Below are 22578 nucleotides of genomic sequence, written 5' to 3' on the forward strand. Positions count from 1 at the left end.
TCTACAAAAAAATACAAAAATTAGCCAAGTGTGGTGGTGCATGCCTGTGGTCCCAGCTACTCAGGAGGCTGAGATGAGAGGATCATTTGAACCTGGGAGCTGTGATTGTACCACTGCACTCCAGCCTGGGCAACAGAGTGAGAACCTGTTTAAACAACAAAAGTTTGTTAAGTCTAAGGATGGGCTAACCCAGGAGTTCAGATTCATTTGGGTCTCTTAACTAAGTGCTGTCATTTTCTTAGCACTTAATTTATCTCCTTCAGTACCAGTGGAGTAAATTATAATCTAGGGAATATTGGAGTAATCATCTGAGGCTTTAAATACTGCCTTTCTGAAGCTGACCTGTCTTTAATACTCAGGTAAAGAAATGGACATGCTTCCCTTTAGTGACAGACTGAATCTACTTTATAGTTATCAATTGGTGTTAGGGGGTTTTAATACCAGTTTTAACATGGAATTGGTGTTTTTGCACTCCCCATTCTGAAAACGATAAAGAGCCGACTTGGCTTAGACTCCCGCTGTTCAAAGCAAGAATGAACTGGCCATGAGCTCTGTGAAAACACTAGAGGGGTGACTCCGTCTGCTGGGGGAGACGGTGCACAAGGACATCACAGAACTTCGGAGAAGGGAAGGAATACTAGGCTGGTGTGAATGGGAGTCATCAGAGACCCTGAGATTTGAAAACAACTTCTAAATATTGCCACAGATGTGTGAGTGCCCCAGGGACAAAGACTGTGGGAGGCACTTAGTGTGGGCATCGTGGCTGGGGTTTCTTCCCCCTAAATCCGGAGGGCTGTGTTTAACGCACGCCCTGGCGTTCATCTACTTAAGTGTCCTGTCCCTTTGCAAGGCTTACTGTATTTCAATCATCTAGCCAGAGAGGTGAAGTGGTTCAACCTGATTTCTTTGCTCTTGAACTGCATTCCGTCGATTTTGCTCACAGCGTGCCAAGTCGCACGGACGGTGGCAGAATTCGCCTTCTCATCTCATGTTTCTTTGGTTTGCTGAAGCCATTGTCCTTCAGGCTTTTCCTTGCTTGAGAGCAAAAAATAATTACTGTGAGCTGCCCTGGCGGCATAGAGAGCAATTCCAAATCATCTCTAGAAAGGTCTCAGGATCTTCTTCCCCATTTCAACCAACCATATATATTTGAAGTCTAATAATAAACATTGCTGGGCAGGGTGTTACATTTCTCAGCATTTTTTCTTCTTCTAACAATGAACTGTAAATGAAAAATCAAAACAAGAGGACAAGGTCTGAGGCAATCTCCCAGGAAGCTGACAGTGTTGAAATCTCTGCCCTAGTGAGCCTTGTGTCCCAGGCACTGTAACTTTACCCTCTAAGTACATGAAATACGACTTCTAAAACCCCAGCTTCCTTATTTTGAAATGAGGATGGTTTTCAAAATACTTAAGGTCATTGCATTACTATGAGTGCATTAACAGGAGAAGTCGGGAGGGGAGAGAGCCAAGTAGTTTGTGGTGACGTGCATTTTCTTTCCCCTCGCCTTGCTCCCTGTCCCCGCAGCCCTCTGTCCTCTCTCCAACTTTATCCAGTCTGGGCTGTCCTCCTCCTCTTTAGGACCAAAAGAAAGATGAGACTTTGTAAAACTTTAGAATCTTTGACATTCATAACTGTCGCACATCTGGGGACCTAGAAAAGGTTTTTGACCCCGATCATTGTCTCCCCTGCTTCTTCCTTCGCTTCAGGCTCATTTCTCAAGAAAAAGCGGATCTGTGACAGGAACAAGATGAGGAAAATTGGTTTTTAAAATCAAGAAAGGGGAAGTGCTAGGGTAGCAATGACCAAAACCAACCAACCAACTCGCAGGTTGCTGCAGAACAAGAGGCCTGTGGCAGGTGTTGGCCCTGACCTTGTGTTGAGAGGTTCCAGAAGACATTTAAGATAAAGTTTCTGTCTTCAGGGAAAGTTTTCTCTTAGAGAACTGAGTGCCAAGTTGCTAAGGGCCCTGGGAGCTCAGAGAGGGAGAGATGAGGCAGGCTGAGTGGCTCAAGACGACTTCCAGAATATCCATGGTTGGAATAGTCTTTTAATGTTTTATTAAAAGCGTAAAACAATCGTGTGGGGTAGCTACTACTTTCATCCTCATTTTACAGTTGAGAAAGTGGAGGATTAGAGACACAAGATGGTTTGTCCATGTCATATCAGTAAGAACAGAGTGAAGATGGCAACCCAGGTCCCCCGGGCCCCCAGGCCTCCTTCTGAATCTCCAGTCCTCTCCCGCCTGCTGGGAGCCTTGTCCTGGGAGGGCAGAGTCTTTTATTTATTTATTTATTTATTTTGAGACAGAGTTTCGCTCTTGTCACCCAGGCTGGAGTGCAGTGGTGTGATCTTGGCTCACTGCAACCTCTGCCTCCAGGTTCAAGTGATTCTCCTGCCTCAGCCTCCCAAGTAGCTGGGATTGCAGGCACCTGCTGCCACGCCTGGCTAATTTTTATATTTTTAGCAGAGACGGGGTTTCACCATGTTGGCCAGGCTGGTCTCGAATTCCTGACCTCAGGTGATCCGCCTGCCTGGGCTTCCCAAAGGGCTGGGATTACAAGCGTGAGCCACTGCGCCCGGCCGGCAGAGTCTTAAAAGCCACTTAGAAGAGCTTGCCTCCAAGACAGTAGGAGCTGGAGCCTGAGCATGTGCTCTTTGCCAAGCGAACACCATGCCGAAAGTCTGCCTGGTTTTGCAGGGCAAGATCAGGAGAGCGGAAGGTAAAGGTAAAAGAGCGATCTGAGAGTTGCTGCAGTGAATGAGAGGCACCGAGGGAGGAGGCTGGTGGCAATAGTGATGGAGAATGGGAGAGACAGGAAAAGGGGAGGATGGACCTTGGTTACAGGGGATAAAAGAGAAAGGTGAAAAGTGATTCTGAGGACTGGCCAGACAGGTCGCTTGGCATGCTGAACTGGATCACGGGGCATCAGAGAACCGAAGGATCAGAAAGAGCCCAGTAATCAAAGGCACACTGGAAAGGACTTAGAAGAACCAAGGAAAGTTGTTTTCAGTAGTGAAGGGGCTCCTGTTGTCCTCAGCAGGGGCCGATCAGAAGAGGGTGACTTGGGAGGAGAAACAAAGAAGTTAAAAGCAGAAACATCCTTGTTTTCCACTGATGTTTCTTCCCGGGGAATGTATTGACACTTTCTGCAGTGAAATGGCAGATGGTAACAATTATGTTGAAATATCAAGGAGGAGACTATGCTTTGTATATGTTTGTTTTAGCTTCATTAAAAAAATAAGATTAAGCTTGATGATTTATGTTTGCATTAATTTTTTTCTATTAAAACTAATATACTGTGTCATAACAAATTCCACGTCTAAAAGAAACCTGGTCTTCTCCCTTAAGATTGCTGAGGAATTACTCTTGTTCAGACTTGTTTCCTTCAAACTGTGATCTTCTTGTCATGCTTTGTAATTGCTGTGACCACAACAAATCGATGATTCTTCAGCTTCAGGTATCTGTGGACACACTGCCTGTTTCGTTAGGAACATTTTGCTGCCAGTCAGGTGCTTTAGAACCAAATTGGTTTGTACAGAGAATTCCGTAAGTTGCAAGTATTTTAACAATGATAAAGGTGCAACAGAGCTTATATACCATCATTAGAACAGAAGGTTTCAAGTTGCAGCAGGTGATACTGTTGATTTCAGGGTACTTTCCTGAATTGCTCAAATTTGTCTCTTGTACCACGCCTGATGCCAACAAAGAGCTGCTTAAGTGTGTTCGGTTGAAAAATTGATCCAGACCTTGGCATTTTATTATTATGTCCTTAGTTCTCAGGTTGGGTCTTGAGTTATTGCTGCAGAGCAGTAGTGGTTAAAATAAGATCTTGGAATTTATCAAAAGGGAGGTGAGCTGGATGTGGTCATCCACGAGGTCATGGATGTGGTGTGCATGCCTGTGGTCCCAGTTACTCATGGAATGCCCAAGCGGGAGGATCACATAAGCCCAGGAGTTTGAGGCCAGCCTGGCCAACATAGTGAGACCTCGTCTCTGAAACAACTTAAAAAGGTTTTTTTGTTGTTGTTGTTGTCATTCAGCATTTCAGATAAGGACTTAAGATGTAAAGATATTGTTACAGGATGAGGCATTGTATTTTCTGCATTGCATGAAAGAATTTTTATTGAAAATCAAGTGACATTTCAAAGGAAGTTCTATTCTAATTATGTTTCTGCCTAAAGTAAACTTCCCAGATTTTAGAAAATGTAATCTTTTAAATTTCAGACTGGTTTTCCCAGTACTTTTATAATCCCATGTTTTGATAAAATATTGAATCATCATTTTATATTCACAGAGGCAAATAACTAGTGTATGAGAATGGGATAATTCACTCTCACTCTTGAAAATATATCTACTCTTCAAGTGAGTAAAAGGTCTAACTCTGCTAACTCTGTAAAAGATTGAAAAGAAATTGAATGCCAAGTGTGATACAGGAGAGTTGGCAAGGAAAGATTTTAGCCTGGTGCCAAGGTTAAGATGATATTTGTCTACTGACTCTTTCCTGTTTCAAAACCTTATTTCTTTTTTTCCCTCTAAATCCTACTTTTAACATTGCTGGCCGGGCATGGTGGCTCATGCCTGTAATCCCAGCACTTTGGGAGGCCGAGGCGGGTGGATCACTTGACGTCAGGAGTTCAAGACCAGCCTGGCCAACATGGTGAAACCCCATATCTACTGAAAATACAAAAATTAGGCCGGGCACAGTGGCAGGCGCCTGTAATCCCAGCTACTTGGGAGGCTGAGGTACAAGAATCGCTTGAACCGGGAGGCGAAGGTTGCAATGAGCGGAGATCACACCAATGCCCTCCAAGCTAGGCGACAGACTCAATCTCAAAAAAAAAAAAAAAAAAAAAAGTACAGAGTATTTTTTTTTTTTTTTTTTTTTTGAGACTGAGTCTCGCTCTGTCGCCCAGGCTGGAGTGCAGTGGCATGATCTCGGCTCACTGCAAGCTCCGCCTCCTGGGTTCACGCCATTCTCCTGCCTCAGCCTCCCAAATAGCTGGGACTACAGGCGCCCACCACCAAGCCCGGCTAATTTTTTTGTATTTTTAGTAGAGACGGGGTTTCACCTTGTTAGCCAGGATGGTCTTGATCTCCTGATCTAGTGTTCCGCCCACCTCAGCCTCCCAAAGTGCTGAGATTACAGGCGTGAGCCACCGCGCCCGGCCTATGGAGTACTTTTCAGGAAAAAAAAGTTTCTTTTGTGTTTACTAAAGGGAATGCTTTGACAATAGTGTGTGTGTTTTACTAAAGAGAATGCTTTGACAATAGTGTGTGTGTCATTCTTCTTGTTGAAACTGAACTGTATTCTGTAGTCAGCACTTGATTAGTTAGGGAAAGTCCTGCCTTTAAAACCTTTTTGAGAACCAGTGAGCTTTCTGCGCATTGTCTTTTGTTAATATTCTCTGTTGTCACCTTACGTAGTTCAGCTGAAACCTGTCACCCTGTAAGGGAGGGGAGCCCCAAGAGAGTTTTTCTGGGTTGGCATTTTGCATGGTAGCCAAGACAGTTTAGCATCCAGGGTTCACACCAAGAATGGTTTATAGATAATTTTATCGGTGGCTCATGCCTGTAATCCCATCACTTTGGGAGGCTGAGGCGGGTAGATCACTTGAGGTCAGGAGTTGAAGACCAGCCTGGCCAACATGGTGAAATCCCATCTCTACTGAAAATACAAAAATTAGCCGGGCATGATGGCGCACGCCTGTAATCCCAGCTACTCTGGAGGAGGCTGAGGCAGGAGAATCTCTGGAACCTGGGAGGCGGAGGTTGCAGTGAGCTGACAGCGAGACTCAGTCTAAAAAAAAAAAAAAAAAGAAGATAATTATTTAAATTATTTAGCCAATCATTTTGAAACCTCTATATTTTTATAATTATTATCTATATGTTATACAGCATCTCTTTCCATAATTATTTTTGTTACCTTCAGTGTTTTCTGATTATATTTACAACAATATTTTAAACCAACTTTGCATTTTATAACTGATTCAAGTGCTCATTACTAGTCTTTGGAGACCATGATTCCCAGTTTGCAAGTTCTTTATTTTGATTCATTTTTCAATCACTTGAATTGCCTCCTTAAGAAGTTTTTCCTCACACCTGTAATCCCAGCACTTTGGGAGGCCGAGGTGGGCAGATTGCCTAAGCTCAGGAGTTCATGACCAGCCTGGGCAACACAGTGAAACCCTGTCTCTACTAAAATACAAAAAATTAGCTGGGCACGGTCATGTATACCTGTAATCCCAGCTACTTGGGAGGTTGAGGCAGGAGAATTGCTTGAACTCGGGAGGCGGAGGTTGCAGTGAGCCGAGATTGCACCACTGCACTCCAGCCTGGGCGACAGAGCAAGACTGTCTCAAAAAAAAAGAAGTTTTTCCCCAGGAGAGGACTGTGAGTGGTGTATTTTCCACGTCATTGCGTATTTGAGAGTTGCTTTCCGTGGTCTTCCTTCATGAGGAATGATTTCACTGGGTTTTAAGTCCTGGGTTGCCACTGTTTACTCAGTATATGCAGCCATGTTGCCTTTTGGAATTTAACATTATGGAGACAGCTGATGCTAGTTTTATTTTTATTTCATTGTTTATCTCCTGATTTTTATGTAGAAGAAACATACTGGTTTTTTCGTTTCTTCTTCTTTTTTTTTTTTTTTTTGGCAGAGACTGCAGCCTTATTCTCTCTTAAAACTTTTTATTTAGTTGGTTTTTAATTTTTTTAATTTAATTTTTTTTTTGAGACTGAGTCTCACTCTGTCGCCCAGGCTGGAGTGCAGTGGCACGATATCAGCTCACTGCAACCTCCGCCTCCTGGGTTCAAGTGAGTCTCCTGCCTCAGTTTCCCTAGTAGCTGAGATTACAGGTGTGTGTTACCACACCCAGCTAATTTTTTGTATTTTTTTGTAGAGATAGGGGTTTCACCTTGTTGGTCAGGCTGGTCTCAAACTCCTGGCCTCAAGTGATCTGCCCGTCTCGGCCTCTCAAACTGCTGGAATTTCAGGCGTGAGCCACCTCACCTCACCTAGTTAGTTTTTTTAGAGACAGGGTGTCACTCCGTCACCCAGGCTAGAGTACAGGGCGTGATCATAGCTCACTGAAGCCTCCAACGCCTGGGTTCAAGATACCTTCCTGCCTCAGCCTCCCAAATAGCTGGGACTCCAAGTACGCACCACCACATCTGGCTGATATAGATATGTTTTAAGACAAGGTCTTACTATGTTGTCTGGGCTGGTCTTGAACTCCTAGCTTCAAGTGACCCCCCTGCCTTGGCCTCTCGAAGTGCTAGGATTGCAGGTGTGAGCCACCATGCCCAGTTATTTTTTTTTTCTGTATCCTTTTTATTAAAAACAGTTTCTAATATGTGTCTGGGAATGATGTTTTTGTGGATTAAGGGCCGTTCTTTTGAGCTGCTCCCTCTTGGGTCTCCTGGGTTTTTATTTCGGTTTAACTCAGTCATGCTTTCCTCAGTCAAGTCTGATTGTTCTCAAGATGCTTTCATGCCACTTACACAGCTTCTTTGGGAACAGCATTTTTTTTTTTTTTTTTGAGACGGAGTCTTGCTCTGTTGCCCAGGCTAGAGTGCAGTGGGGCGATCCCGGCTCACTGCCAGCTCCACCTCCCAGGTTCCCGCCATTCTCCTGTCTCAGGCTCCCGAGTAGCTGGGACTACAGGCGCTGGCCACCACGCCCCCCTAATTTTTTGTATTTTTAGTAGAGACGGGGTTTCACCATGTTAGCCAGGATGGTCCCAATCTCCTGACCTCGTGATCCACTGCCTCAGCCTCCCAAAGTGCTGGGATTAAAGGTGTGAGCCACCGCGCCCCACCAGGAACAGCTTTGAAGGCATAAATTGGCTTCCTTTTCTCTTTGTATTAATAATCTTCTTCCTCGGGCCGGGCGTGGTGGCTCACACCTGTTATCCCAGCACTTTGGGAGGCCGAGCTGGGCGGATCACTTGAGGTCAGGAATTCAAGTCCAGCTTGGCCAACATGGTGAAACCCTGTCTCTACTAAAAATACAAAAATTAGTTGGATGTGGTGGCACATGCCTGTAATCCCAGCTACTCCGGAGGCTGAGGCAGGAGAATCGCTGGAACCTGAGAGTTGGAGGTTGCAATGAGCCGAGATCGCACCACCGCAGTCCACCCTGGGCAACATAGCGAGACTGTGTCTCAAAATAATAATAATAATAATGATGATGATGATAATCTTCTCCCTCAACATTTAATGTCTTTTTCTTTCTCTTTCACATTCTGGCAAGTGTCTCTGCCAAGTCAGCCTCACAGATTCAACTTTCTAGCCTGCCATTTCTGCTCTTTTCTGCTGATGAAACAGTTCATTCTGCTTTGGCTCTGTTAGTTTATGAAATATTCCCTTATTGTAGTCCCACCGTCTCTTCATCCTGGCTCTTCCTTCTATCTTGCTGTGTCTTTTTCTCAGAGGTGGGTCTTAGATGTTTTTGGAGGCTGACTGCTTTCTGAAAGTTCCCTCTGATTCCACGGTGATGCACGGTCACAGAGGCTGCTGGCCTGGTCTTCTGGACTCCATGTACCCTGACTATGGCATGTTATCGGAAGCTCTTGGTTGTCTCTTTAGAAAGCCAGGTTGAGCGGTTGCCCACAGACAGCGTGTGCTCCTGCTTTCGGCCTTCTTGTCGCCCCTCTGTCGTGGTGGATCCCCCTTCTTAGGTCTACAGGGAGAGGACAGGTCGGGGCACAGCATCTAACCATTTTTATCGTCAAGGCCTTGAGTACAGCTCTGTCCAGCTGCAGTAGAATTTTTCTTAATTTCATTGACTGGTTATCTGATATAACAGACCAGGAGTCACAAACTTGACATCAACAGACGACAGACGGGGCACAGACCTTGTTTGTTCTGACCTGCGCAGTGTTTAATATTGATCATTTTAGTGCTTTAAAATGGGTGTGTATCCTCTGGTTAAGCAAGTTCCCACCCCTCCCTGTTGTCTCCCCTCCCAACCCCCTTCCCTCATTTATAGTTTCTGCTTGGGCCCTCAGTGTGTGGCCCTGCCCGACACAGTTAGAGGGCGTGACACCTACTCAATTTCAGTGCACACTGCTACAAGGCTACACCTATTTTGGATCCCACCTTATCTCTTTAATTCTAAGGATGCCCCCCTGCAGAGGGGAGGATATTCATTCATTCACTGGGGCTGTAATGTGCCCGGCCAGAGCTTGTAGCTGTGAATATAGCACTGGATGTGACAGAGGGGGGCACCTGCCTTCTCTCTGAGGTTAAGCAAGGGAGAGTTATTCGTGTTTTGTAAGAAGTGTTGGTAACAGCTTGATAAAAACCCTTTCTTTATCTTCATCTTGATTCTCTGACTCCTTTGATAGTTACCTAGGATTCAATCACAATGATCAGTCTTTTTTTTCCTGTAAGGATGTGGAAATCAGATCAATTGAGCTGGTGGAAAAAAACGAGTATTTTGCTTTGTAACTATGAACCATTTTAGATGCAAGACTAGTTGAAGTAGGGCCGGTCACAGTGGCTCACACTAATAATCCCAGCACTTTGGGAGGCCGAGGTGGGTGGATCACCTGAGGTTGGGAGTTCGAGACCAGCCTGGCTGACATGATGAAATCCCATCTCTACTAAAAACACAAAAATGGCCGGGCGCAGTGGCTCATGCCTGTAATCCCAGCACTTTGGGAGGCCAAGATGGGCGGATCATGAGGTCAGGAGATCGAGACCATCCTGGCTAACATGGTGAAACCCTGTCTCTACTAAAAATACAAAAATAAATTAGCCAGGCGCGGTGGTGGACACCTGTAGTCCCAGCTGCTCAGGAGGCTGAGGCAGGAGAATGGCCTGAACCCGGGAGGCGGAGCTTGCAATGAGCCAAGATGGCGCCACTGCACCCCAGCCTGGGCAACAGAGCGAGACTCCATCTCATGGATAGGAAGAATCAGTATTGTGAAAATGGCCATACTGCCCAAGGTAATTTATATCCCCATCAAGCTACCAATGACTTTCTTCACAGAATTGGAAAAAACTACTTTAAAGTTCATATGGAACCAAAAAAGAGCCTGCATTGCCGAGTCAATCCTAAGCCAAAAGAACAAAGCTGGAGGCATCACGCTACCTGACTTCAAACTATACTACAAGGCTACAGTAACCAAAACAACATGGTACTGTTACCAAAACAGAGATATAGACCAATGGAACAGAACAGAGCCCTCAGAAATAATGCTGCATATCTACAACTATCTGATCTTTGACAAACCTGACAAAAACAAGCAATGGGGAAAGGATTCCCTATTTGATAAATGGTGCTGGGAAAACTGGCTAGCCATATGTAGAAAGCTGAAACTGGATCCCTTCCTTACACCTTATACAAAAATTAATTCAACATGGATTAAAGACTTAAATGTTAGACCTAAAATCATAAAAACCCTAGAAGAAAACCTAGGCAATACCATTCAGGATATAGGCATGATCAAGGACTTCATGTCTAAAACACCAAAAGCAATGGCAACAAAAGCCAAAATTGACAAATGGGATCTAATTAAACTAAAGAGCTTCTGCACAGCAAAAGAAACCACCATCAGAGTGAACAGGCAACCTACAGAATGAGAGAAAATTTTTGCAACCTACTCATCTGACAAAGGGCTAATATCCGGAATCTACAATGAACTCGAACAAATTTACAAGAAAAAAACAAACAACCCTATCAACAAGTGGGCGAAGGATATGAACAGACACTTCTCAAAAGAAGACATCTATGCAGCCAAAAAAACACATGAAAAAATGCTCATCATCACTGGCCATCAGAGAAATGCAAATCAAAACCACAATGAGATACCATCTCACACCAGTTAGAATGGCGATCATTAAAAAGTCAGGAAACAACAGGTGCTGGAGAGGATGTGGAGAAATAGGAACACTTTTACACTGTTGGTGGGACTGTAAACTAGTTCAACCATTGTGGAAGACAGTGTGGCGATTCCTCAAGGATCTAGAACTAGAAATACCATTTGACCCAGCAATCCCATTACTGGATATATACCCAAAGGATTATAAATCATGCTGCTATAAAGACACATGCACACATATGTTTATCACGGCACTACTCACAATAGCAAAGACTTGGAACCAACCCAAATGTCCAACAATGATAGACTGGATTAAGAAAATGTGGCACATATACACCATGGAATACTATGCAGCCATAAAAAATGATGAGTTCATGTCCTTTGTAGGGACATGGATGAAGCTGGGAACCATCATTCTCAGCAAACTATCTCAAGGACGAAAAACCAAACACCGCATGTTTCTCACTCATAGGTGGGAATTGAACAATGAGAACACATGGACACAGGAAGGGGAACATCACACACCAGGGAATGTTGTGGGGAGCCGGGAGGGATAGCATTAGGAGATATACCTAATGCTAAATGACGAGTTAATGGGTGCAGCACAACATCATGGCACATGTATACATATGTAACACATCTGCACGTTGTGCACATGTACCCTAAAACTTAAAGTATAATAAAAAAAAAGAAAGCCGGTTGTGGTGGTGGGTGCCTGTAACCCCAGCTACTCGGGAGGCTGAGGCGGGAGAATCACTTGAACCTGGGAGGCAGACGTTGCAGTGAGCCGAGATCATGTCATTGCACTCCAGCCTGGGTGACAAGAATGAAACTCTGTCTCAAAAAAAAAAAAAAAAAAAAAAAAGACTATTTGAAATAAAAAAGTAAAAATCCAACTATATGCTTGCATAGGACTAATTTAGCTGGGAGTTACTGAGCAGTTGGACAAACTATCATGAAAAAATTAGGTTGATCTCAGTTTTACAATATGCAGCTTCTGCTGCTGCTGCTTTTGTTGTTGTTGTTGTTTTAATTTTATTTGAGATACAGTCTCACACTGTTGCCCAGACTGGAGTGCAGTGGTACAATCTTGGCTCACTGTAAATTCCACCTCCTGGGCTCAAGCAGTCCTCCCGCTTCAGCCTCCTGAGGAGCTGGGACTACTGGCGTGCACCACCATGTCTGGCTAATTCTTGTATTTTTGGTAGGGATGTTGCTCAGGCTGGTCTGGAACTCCTGCATCCAAGCAGTCCTCTCGCCTCGGCCTCCGAAAGTGCTGAGATTACAGATGTGTCCCACCAATGCGACTTCTTGAAGTTTTTGTAGTTCATGTGTCTAAAGGACTCTCTGGAGACCTCCTTGCCACTGGGGTACTGGTTGGAGAGCAGTTCTGCACAGGAGATGTGCTTCTTTAGGGATTTGAAGAATCCTGGCTGTGCAGACCAATTTTCTACTTCTTGTCAGTTGAATGGTGAAAATACATTAAGCAACTCTAGGGACATCATGCTGACTTTTCTTGGAACATACAGGGTAGATGCAGTAGCTTAGCCACCTGCAGATGCAAGCAATTTAGATGCAAAATGCATTACAACACGTGTGTTTGGCTCACTGCTTGGTGTTAGTAATGAGGTCAAAATATTTTCTGGTAGGGTCCTCCATTAATCTTATTGAACGTTTGTGTGCTAGAATTTGCAAAGTGTTTTTCAACAGTTATTTCTCCTTTGATAATGAAATGACAGCATTAACAGAATTCAGGGCTGTGAAAGTGGATGCTGAAAACCCCAGAAGTTTATTAAGAGCCATCAAGGCATCCAGTGCTTGGCATTTGTAATTCTAGTGATCCTCATGTAGTTAATGTGAAGGTCAGTCATGCGTCAGGTCTCCTGATTCTATAGCTTCGGCCCTCCCCACCACCCTAGGCTTTTGCCTTTTGAGATATATTTATGGGCTGATTGAAAAAATTTTTAAAGAAGTAAGTCATGATTCTGAAAAGTTTAAGGGCACAAATTTATTGCTGAACTCATAAATCTTCCAAGAAACTTTCATAACCTCATTCTGATTTAATCACCTGGGAAGAAGTGCTAGATGCTTTCTTTGGTTACTAATGAATCACACTACCCTGTGTTGGCCCTAACATCGACAGAGACTACAGGATCTATCACCTCTATCATAGACTCTAAGGGCAGTGAGTGGTCCTCCTTTGTAAACTTGGGATTAGGCCGGGTGTGGTGGCTCACACCTGTAATCCCAGCACTTTGGGAGGCCAAGGCAGGCAGATCACTTGAGGCCAGGAGTTCGAGACCAGCCTGGCCAACATAGTGAAACCCTGTCTCTACAAAAAATACAAAACTTAGCCAGGCATGGTGGTGCATGCCTGTAGTCCCAGCTACTTGGGAGGTTGAGGAGGGAGGATCACTTGAACCTGGGAGGTTGAGGCTGCAGTGAGCCGAGATTATGCCACTGCACTCCAGCCTGGGCGATAGAATGAGACCCTGTCTCAAAGAAAAAAAAAAAAGTCTTGGGATTAGTGCAGACAGGGAGTCCTTACAAAAGATATTGTGGAATAATTGCTTATGAAGCCGCTGATTTTGCAAGAAAGGGTAATGGACACCCGGGCCAAACCTAGTATTCAAAGCAAACAGCCTCAAATGCAAAAAGTGCTGGTTGTCATATGGTTTAGGGATAAAAATACTGTGGTATTTTTACTTTATTCTTTAATCACAGATAGGCCCAAGAGATCCTCGAGTTTGTGCCCGAATCTCTATATGCCAAATTAGCTCCTGTTTAAACTGCACAAGTAATCAGTTGGAATTAAATGAGATTAGATGGTTCTATTAGATGATTCGCGCTGGGTGACTAGGATTTTAATTTGTCTACTACTTGTGTAGGTTCTGAAACCAGGGCTGGAGTCCTTTCAATGATTTGTAATGTTCATTCACTTAGGTGCTTTCACCTTTTGCTCTTCCCTCGCCTTAGCTGTTTTTCATTTTCTGTGATTGTATGTCTGCCTGTGTGTGTGTTTACTTATCGATGTTGTCCCTCTGTCTGATTAGCTCAGTCGACTGTAGCATCTCAGATATGGATATTTTGGGCCCAATGGTAACGGGCTGGAGCATGTGAGAGAGGAGATGAGCTGAAATGGGTCACTCACCAGAAAGGCAATTCTGCAAGTAAGGTGCGTTTATCAGGCGGGGGCCTTGTAATTCCTGCCCTTTGGATTTGCTTTCCTGTCCCCTCCTCTAAGGATTAGACCTTGTTCTGTTTGCCAGGACTGAAGAGGCATCTTTAGAAATTGAATATGGAGAGGTGCAGCCCTTCAAAGGCATGGGAATTTACCACCCATGACTCCCTCTAGACTTGCCCTGATTTTTTATGTTCTGCTTCCCACAAGTGCTCCAGGGGACAACTTCTGCCTAGAGGCTGAGACTGCCTTAAGGTGTTTTGTGTTGATGTAGGGGATTAGATAATTGAGTTTCTGACTTTATGGATGCAAACTTTTCCCTGTCTCTGTAGAGACATATCACAGTTGTACACTTTATATATTTTTGGCTCTGAATGGTAATGACTGATTACCAAAATTCTGTTGTAGGCCAGATGCTGTGGCCCATGCCTGTAATCCCAGCACTTTGGGAGGCCAAGGCAGGTGGATCGCTTGAGCTCAGGAGTCTGAGACCAGCCTGGGCAACATAGCAAAACCCCGTCTCTACAAAAAAAAACAAAAAAAAAACCCACAAAAATCAGCCACGTGTGGTGGCACATGCCTTTAGTGTCAGCTACTCAGGAGACTGAGGTGGGAGGATCGCTTGAGCCCGGGAGGCAGGGATTGCAATGAGCCGAGATCGCGCCACTGCACTCCAGCCTCAACAACAGAGCCAGACCCTGTCTCAAAAAAAATTATGAAATTCTTAAATGCTCTTTCTATATTTTCCTTGTTCTGGTCACTAAGTATTGGTAGTAATCATTTATGTACTAATCAGAAAATAGTAGTGTCTAACCAGATGAAGGAGAGAAAGTTAGTTGATGTCTTCTGACAATTACTAGCACTTCATAGAGAAAGATAGCATATTTTGAAAAACGTGCAGATTGGCATATATTTGTGATTTTACTTACATTAGCAAGCATTAATTTTTTAAAAAATCCACTTGAGTTCATATATAGCCTGAAAGAACCTAATGAAGAATTTATTTCAGTCAATACTGTAATTTGTAGAAGAGAATTAGTCATGAGTTGAAGTTTTAATTTTTTTCTTAAATTTGCATAACAAAGGAATTGGCCAGTTTTGTGGCACATTATTTTAAGGATGTGAAGATCTTATAATATTTACATGTTTGCCTTTTTATATCCTAAAAGGATATTAACAATTCTGCCTTTCTGAGATTGAGGTTGAGTATGGATTCCCCCAGAAAACCAAGAGGAAAACCCATGTTAGGACGTCAGTTTGGAGCAGTTAGCGTCTCGAGTGCCCTCTGTGCTGTCATGCATGTGACTAAGATGGTAGGAGTTAAAGTCCTGCCGTAGGGAGCTGCTGTCAGACCAGTGGGCCAAACAGGGCTCCTTTCCCCTGATTCACAAGTGGTCTGCTCAGGTGGATCGCCTGAGGTCAGGAGTTCGAGACCAGCTTGGCTGACATGGCAAAAACCCATCTCTATTAAAAATACAAAAATTAGCTGGGTGTGGTGGCGGGCACCTGTAGTCCCAGCTACTCTGGAGGCTGAGGCAGGAGAATCGCTTGAACCCACGAGGGGGAGATTGAAGTGACTTGAGATCGTGCCACTGCACTCCAGCCTGGGCCACCAGAAAAACAACAACAACAACAACAACAAAAACAAGTTGTCCACTCAGATTTAAGCCCCCAAATCTCCATCAACACACATTGATCCCATATGCCATACTTCAGGTCCTCCCAAGAATCTTCTCAGGTAACCCTGCTCTGTGGGCTCTTGGAGAATGTCGTAAACACAAACTAACCTTAGCTTAACCTACAGCTGATCTCCCTCCAAGCCCAATGCATAACATCGAGTTTTCCTGTAGCCCATCACTCGTGCCAAGAGCGTCCCACAGTTGACATGATACATTGGTCATTTGTGGTGATGTTGAGATGGAGGCCTGCTCTGTCACCCAGGCTGGAGTGCAATGGTGCAATCTCGGCTCACTGCAACTTCCGTCTCCCAGGTTGAAGCGAAAATTCTCCTGCCTCAGCCTCCGGAGTAGCTGGGATTACAGGCATGTGCCACCATGCCTGGCTAATTTTGTGTTTTTAGTAGAGACAGGGTTTTGCCATGTTGGCCAGGCTGGTCCTGACCTCAAGTGATCCACCCACCTCGGCCTCCCAAAGTACTGGGATTACAGGCGTGAGCCACCGCGCCTGGCTGATACATTGGTCATTTTGATGATAATAATTTTGTTTCTCTTTTTGTATTTGTTCACAAAATATTAAGTACTGGATTCGTGCTGGGCACAAGTATATGTTAATATGCTTAACATTCACTTTTATTTATTTTTTTTTGAGACGGAGTCTGGCTCTGTTGCCCAGGCTGGAGTGCAGTGGCGTGATCTCAGCTCACTGCAAGCTCCGCCTCCCGGGTTCACGCCATTCTCCTGCCTCAGCCTCCCGAGTAGCTGGGACTACAGGTGCCCGCCACCATGCCCGTCTAATTTTTTGTATTTTTAGTACAGACGGGGTTTCACCGTGTTAGCCAGGATGGTCTTGATCTCCTGACCTCATGATCCGCCTGCCTCGGCCTCCCAAAGTGCTGGGATTACAGGCATGAGCCACCACACCTGGCCCATATTCACATATTATACATTGAACGTACGTATGACATGCAAGATAAAACACATGGCGGTGGGAGTTGCACGGCTTTGCTGCTGATACTGAAATCACTTCGCCTCTATGGGGAATCTGTAAATTTAAGTGTTTAAGCCAGGAAATTGATTGCTGAGGTCCATTGCAAGACTAATATTTTGTGACCTTACCTAACCCTTAAAAGGGGTAAATATAGCACTATTCATATCTTCTCTCTCTGAAGCTTCCTTTCTGCTCATTTTTTCAGGAATGTCAAAATAAAAACTGGAGAATGGTTCTATGAGGAACGAGCCAAGAAATTTCCAACTGGAGGTAAATGCTCTTTACTTTTTTAGTAAAGTAAAATGATCTATTCCTAGTTTTAAAATATTTGATGTTAAGACTTTGGAATATAAGCAACATGATGGGTGTAGTCTGCGGGCCCCTATGTCTTGCCGTTCCATTTGCTGATGCTCTCACTGTAATTCACGCTGCTCATTCCCTCCGCTCGCTACTCTTCCCTCCGCTGCATTTCCACCTCTGAGGTTGGCCCTATTCCTTTTTTTTTTTTTTTTTGAGGCGAAGTCTTGCTCTGTCGCCAGGCTGGAGTGCAGTGGCACAATCTCGGCTCACTGCAACCTCCATCTCCTAGGTTTAAGCGATTCTCCTGCCTCAGCCTCCCGAGTACCTGGGATTACAGGCACGTGCCACCACAGTCGGCTAATTTTTCTATTTTTAGTAGAGACGGGGTTTCACCATGTTGGCCAGGATGGTCTCGATCTCCTGACCTCGTGATCTGCCCGCCTCGGCCTCCCAAGGTGCTGGGATTACAGGCGTGAGCCACTGGGCCCAGCCAGGTTGGCCCCATTCTTTAAGGCTCGTGCACCACAAGGTTTGCCTGGCTTCCTGCTTCTAGGCGTGATGTCCCCTCCTCTGAAACACCATCAGTGCTGGGTTTGTAATTCTCTTCTGTAATTGTTGCAAAGTTCCTTATATTGTAGCATTGTTTGTGCACTTCTGTTTCTCTACAAGCAGTAACTGTGATTTTAAAATCTTGTTAGCCCGTATTGCACCAAAGCACAATACCTTGTTTATAATACTTGAGCAAGATGATTGAATCAGTGAGGACCACAGTGAGTGAAGAGCGTTTGAACTGAGCAGAGGTTGATGGTTGTGGAGTGAGCGCATGTTGCAGTAATATGGGTGGAAGCATTTTGTCCATATACTGTGAATGTCTTATAATGAGATGTTGACCTAAAGAAGGAAACTGAGGCAAAACTAATATAGTTGGAGAGTTTATCTGGGCCAAGGCTGAGGTCTGCAGCCCAGGAAACACTTTCAAGGGCTCTGGAGAACAAAGGAGAGAAGGGTGAATCAGGAGAGGGGCGATTACAAAAGCTGGTTTTCAGGAATTCTCGTGGGTTTACGGAAATACCATTGATTCATGATTGGCTATCCATTGCTGAGCTATAGGCTGTGGGTGATGGTGTCCAGTGTGTGGCATTGTTAGGATAATGTATGGCTATTGGTGGTGACACTCAATCTAGAGTCCATAGAGCAAGTGGCTTTGAAATGATTAGCCCAAGTTGGGGGACGTGATTGCGGGCTCATTTCAGTGTCTCTCTAGGCCTGATGCTTTAAAGGAGGCTTGTGTTTTTTACATTAAAAGTTTATTTTCTTTTTCAAAAGTATTTGCAATGTATGGTGTGCCGGTGTAATTAGTAGCTGGGACCTGGAACTGTGGAGAGAACGATTTTTGCTTTGATCACGGAAGAGCTGTGATGAGGCATCAGGACAAAGGCGCACACAGGCTCCGTCACGGTGGAGTGCGGGCAGGTGCTGTGGGAACCACATCTGACTGTATCAGGGATGCGGGCAGCACCCCTCCTCTGTGATGTGATCATGGGGACCTAGACTCACAGCCTGACTCAGAGGGCAGCGGTGGCTCTTTTCTAGAAAAAGTGGCAATTTGCAGGTAGGGAAATAAGCCATAGAACCTCACCCAAAAGTTTGTTGGCAGTAAAGGAAGCCATTCATTTGGGTTGATATTCAGCTTTTATAAAGGGTGGATTTGCCCAGGTGTAGATTTGGTTGGTACTAAATTATCCCATGGTTTATATTCCTGGCTCTTCTTAAAAAAAAAAATGCTGCTTCTGCCAAGTTTATTGGAAACCTGGAGGAAAAAACTAATACTAAGTGTCATGTCAGGCAATGGAATGAAGCAGGGTTGCTGTTTCCTCTAAGCCAGTGTTTCTCAACAGCTTCTTACCGCCACCCTCTCCCCTACCCCACATAGCCTTTTTAGAGACTTTTTCAAAGTTGCTACCATAACATTTTGATATCACACATATCATATATCTATGTACTGAGGCCTTTTGGAGAGCCACAGACTGTTGAAATAGCTAAGATTTGCTACCAATCTTTGTCCCCTTAGGGGTGCCATCATCCCATGTGGAATGTGTGACCTTGGCAAAGCAGCTGCGGCACAGGACTTTTTTCTGTTTTTATTGCTTTTATGTTTCTCTCTCTCTCTCTTTTTTTTTTTTTTTTTTTTTTTTTTTAGATGGAGTCTCGTTCTGTCATCCAGGCTGGAGTGCGGTAGCATGATCTCAGCTCACTGTAAACTCCCCCTCCTGGGTTCAAGGGATTCTCCTGCCTCAGCCTCCTGAGTAGCTGGGATTACAGGCACACGCCCCATGTCTGGCTAATTTTTGTATTTTTAGTAGAGATGGAGTTTCACCTTGTTGACTGGTCTTGAACTCCTGACCTCAAGTGATCTGCCCACCTTGGCCTCCCAAAGTGCTGGGATTACAGGTATGAGACACTTCACTCGGCCACTTTTGTGTTTCTTTAAAATACTTTTTTGACCGGGCCCGGTGGCTCACACCTGTAATCCCAGCACTTTGGGAGGCCGAGGTGGGCAGATCACCTGAGATTGGGAGTTCGAGACCAGCCTGACCAACATGGAGAAACCCCGTCTCTACTAAAAATACAAAATTAGCCGGGCATGGTGGCACCTGCCTGTAATCCCAGCTACTCGGGAGACTGAGGCAGGAGAATTGCTTAAACCTGGGAGGCGGAGGTTGCTGTGAGCCGAGATCATGCCATTGCACTCCAGCCTGGGCAACGAGAGTGAAACTCCATCTCAAAAACAAACAAACAAACAAAAACAAAACCTTTTTGTTGGTGGGCTGGAGCCTTCTTCAGAAGGTAGATTCTACCCTTTTCCACATCAATTCCTAGCTTATAAACAGTAGTGCTGTAGGAGGTGAAGTTTGTCATTTCTCAATGCCAACTCAGTGCAGACATCTGCTTCACTGAAAACGTTTTCTACATCGTTGGACGTTCTAGCATCATTATTTCAGGTAAGTAGTTTTCATATGTGCATGAATGTATGTGTGTGTGTGTGCACACACGTTACCATCTTGTCATCTTTTCAGCACTTCATGTCTCCTGAGTGAGTAGGAGAAGTATGTTATCAAGGTGACTTAAGATAAAAAGGGAATTAGGAAAGAGGTGAGACTGGTGTCTTAGGGTTTTCTTTCTTGCCTTGTAACTTCAAGAATAAAAACATCAGTAAGGACAAACAAACCAGGGTCAGGAAGATCAACCTAAGCATAAGTCACTCTTTTTTGCTGATGTCGTTTCTATCAATGTACAAAATAAACACCAGAAAAGCCCCAACTTTCCCTCCTTCTCTACAATGCTTCCTCAAATGCCAAGGTGCCTCATTTTCCCATTGTCCTGTTTCAGTAGAGTTGGGGTAAGAGGCATGGAACTATGGGGGAAAATGCCAGGTTAGGAGCACACAAGTAGTGCTATGAGCCAGACCAGGTTGGGTGGAGTTTGCAGTGGGTGAGTCAGGAAAGGTAACAAGGATCAGGTGACAGAGGTTTAGGTGGACAGGCAGGAATTCCACCACGCTCCTATTTGTGGCGCTAAAAGAGAACCAGGTGCAGTCATTGAGGTGTTGAATTGAATTTGTGCTGTAGCAGTTAAGATCCACTTAGGGAAATAGAAACTGTCTGGTTATTTGAATAAGAATTTACTTTAGGGATTGGTTGACAGGAATTGGAGGTAAAAAGGGAATAGTGAGAGAACAGAGCTAGCAGCTGCAGGAGGCAGACACCCTCCGACCCTGTTGAGCTGATGCTGGCCAGACACAGGTCGGAAGGAAGGCGTGAGCCCCTTCTCCCTCCTCCTGGCCCTGGTCTCCCTCTGGAAGCCCCCATTGGACCCTAATAGGGAGGCAACTGCAACCTCAATTCTCTGATGTGTTCCGGAAAAAGTGGTTTTGCATGTTCTCTAGTGTTTTTGTTGTCATGGTACCGGCAATACTCTTTCCAGCCCTCTATATCCTGAGCAGAAGTTAGAAAAACTAGATGGTGGTTTAAACCACAAAAGTGTACAGACAGCTCCAGTCTGTGCCTCTTTCCACGCACTGGTTATCTATTGCTGTATAGCAAATTCCCCTCAAACCTAGTGACATAAATCAAGTAACATTCTTTGACAGTTTCTGTCTTCAGTGGAAGGCTCGCCTGGGGCTGGGGGATCTGTGCTCTTGAGGCTTACCCTCATACCTGGCCAGTGACTGCTGGTGTTGGGAGGAGGACTTGGTTCCTCACCGTGGGGATATCTCCACAGGGCTGCTTGAGTGTCCTCATGACATGGCGGCTGGCTTCTCCCAGGGCACGTGATCCAAGAGAGAGAAAAGCAGAGCCCCACAATATCTTTTATGGTCTAGCTTCAGAAGCCACACCCTGTCATTTCTGCTATGCCCTATGGGTCCCACAGGTCAGCCCTAGTCAGAGGGGACAAAGGGTCTGAATATCAGGAAGCAAGAATCACTGGGACCGTCTGTGTGCTACCAAATCCTGTGTTCCTTGTCTTGGGAGAATGGCGACACCTCTCACTCTGTCTCCAAATCCACAGATCTGAGAATCAAACTGGACTCCTTTGTTCCTCATTCGGCCGCTACATCTGGTCAGTCAGCAAATCCTGACATTTCTGCCTCCTGAGTCTCTGGAATCTTCCTCTGCCCTTCATTCTCACTTCCAACGTAGCAGCTCCTAACTGGTTCCCACTGACCCAATCTGCTTCCCCCTTGGTCCATCTTCTATTCTGTGAAGAGAGGGAGCTTCCTTTTCTCTTTGAAAGGAAGTTACTTACTTTCTGATTACAGAAGTAATGCAAACGTTGCAAGCATTTGGGAAACACAGAATAGTATGTAGATGCAATGGAAATACTACCACAGTCTCAAATTAGTGTAAATTACATGCACTTGTACACACCTGCACACTCCCAGCCTTCTCTCTAGGTGAGCCTGTGTATATGTGTGTGCACAGATAGACTTATCCAATTTCAAATGTATTGTGATCAGACTCTATGTGGTTTTATTTTGCTTTTACAATTCAACTTGGTATAAACATTTTCCTATGTTATTAAGACTTCTTCCAAAATGTATTGATGACTCCATAAAATACACCAAATATATGCACTGTAGTTTATTTAACCTGTTCCCGAGTGTCTGTGAGTATATCACCATATTTGATTTTTCATGTTATAGATAACTCTGTGATGAACGTCTTGTACAGGTATCTTGACATGTCTGTTTATTTTTGGGGGATAAATTCTTAGAAGAATGATTGGTCAAGTGTATGAATACTTGAAAGGCTTTTGATGTTTTGCCAAATTACCCTCTGGGAGTGTGTGCTTATTTACAACAGGCTGGCAGGGTACACAAATTTCCTTCTTCCCACACTCTGGCCCCCATTACATTCTGAGTTTTGAAGCATGATTTCAAATTACATTCATGTAATAAACTAGATGCTAGGCTCAGTGGCTCATGCCTGTAACCCCAGCATTTTTGGAGGTCAAGGCAGGAGGATCACTTGAGCCCAGGAGTTCAAGACCAGCCTGGGCAGCATAGTGAGATCCTGTCTCTTAAAAAATTAAATGAAATT

The 22578-nt window shown here is 44.6% G+C and overlaps 1 protein-coding gene across 9 annotated transcripts in view; it reads left to right on the top strand.

The window, feature by feature from the left end:
• The window catches only part of SYTL3 (synaptotagmin like 3), a 117193-nt gene that overhangs the window by 21908 nt on the left and 72707 nt on the right, over positions 1–22578 (top strand). For all 9 annotated transcript variants that reach the window (XM_034963163.3, XM_063605052.1, XM_055114282.2 and 6 more), the window contains one exon: positions 16884–16948. In XM_034963163.3, the coding sequence (XP_034819054.1) occupies positions 16884–16948 (65 nt within the window). The remainder of the gene's footprint in view (positions 1–16883; positions 16949–22578) is intronic.

The sequence above is a fragment of the Pan paniscus genome, chromosome 5 (assembly GCF_029289425.2).
Source record: "Pan paniscus chromosome 5, NHGRI_mPanPan1-v2.0_pri, whole genome shotgun sequence".
In the NCBI taxonomy this organism is placed as follows: domain Eukaryota; kingdom Metazoa; phylum Chordata; class Mammalia; order Primates; family Hominidae; genus Pan; species Pan paniscus.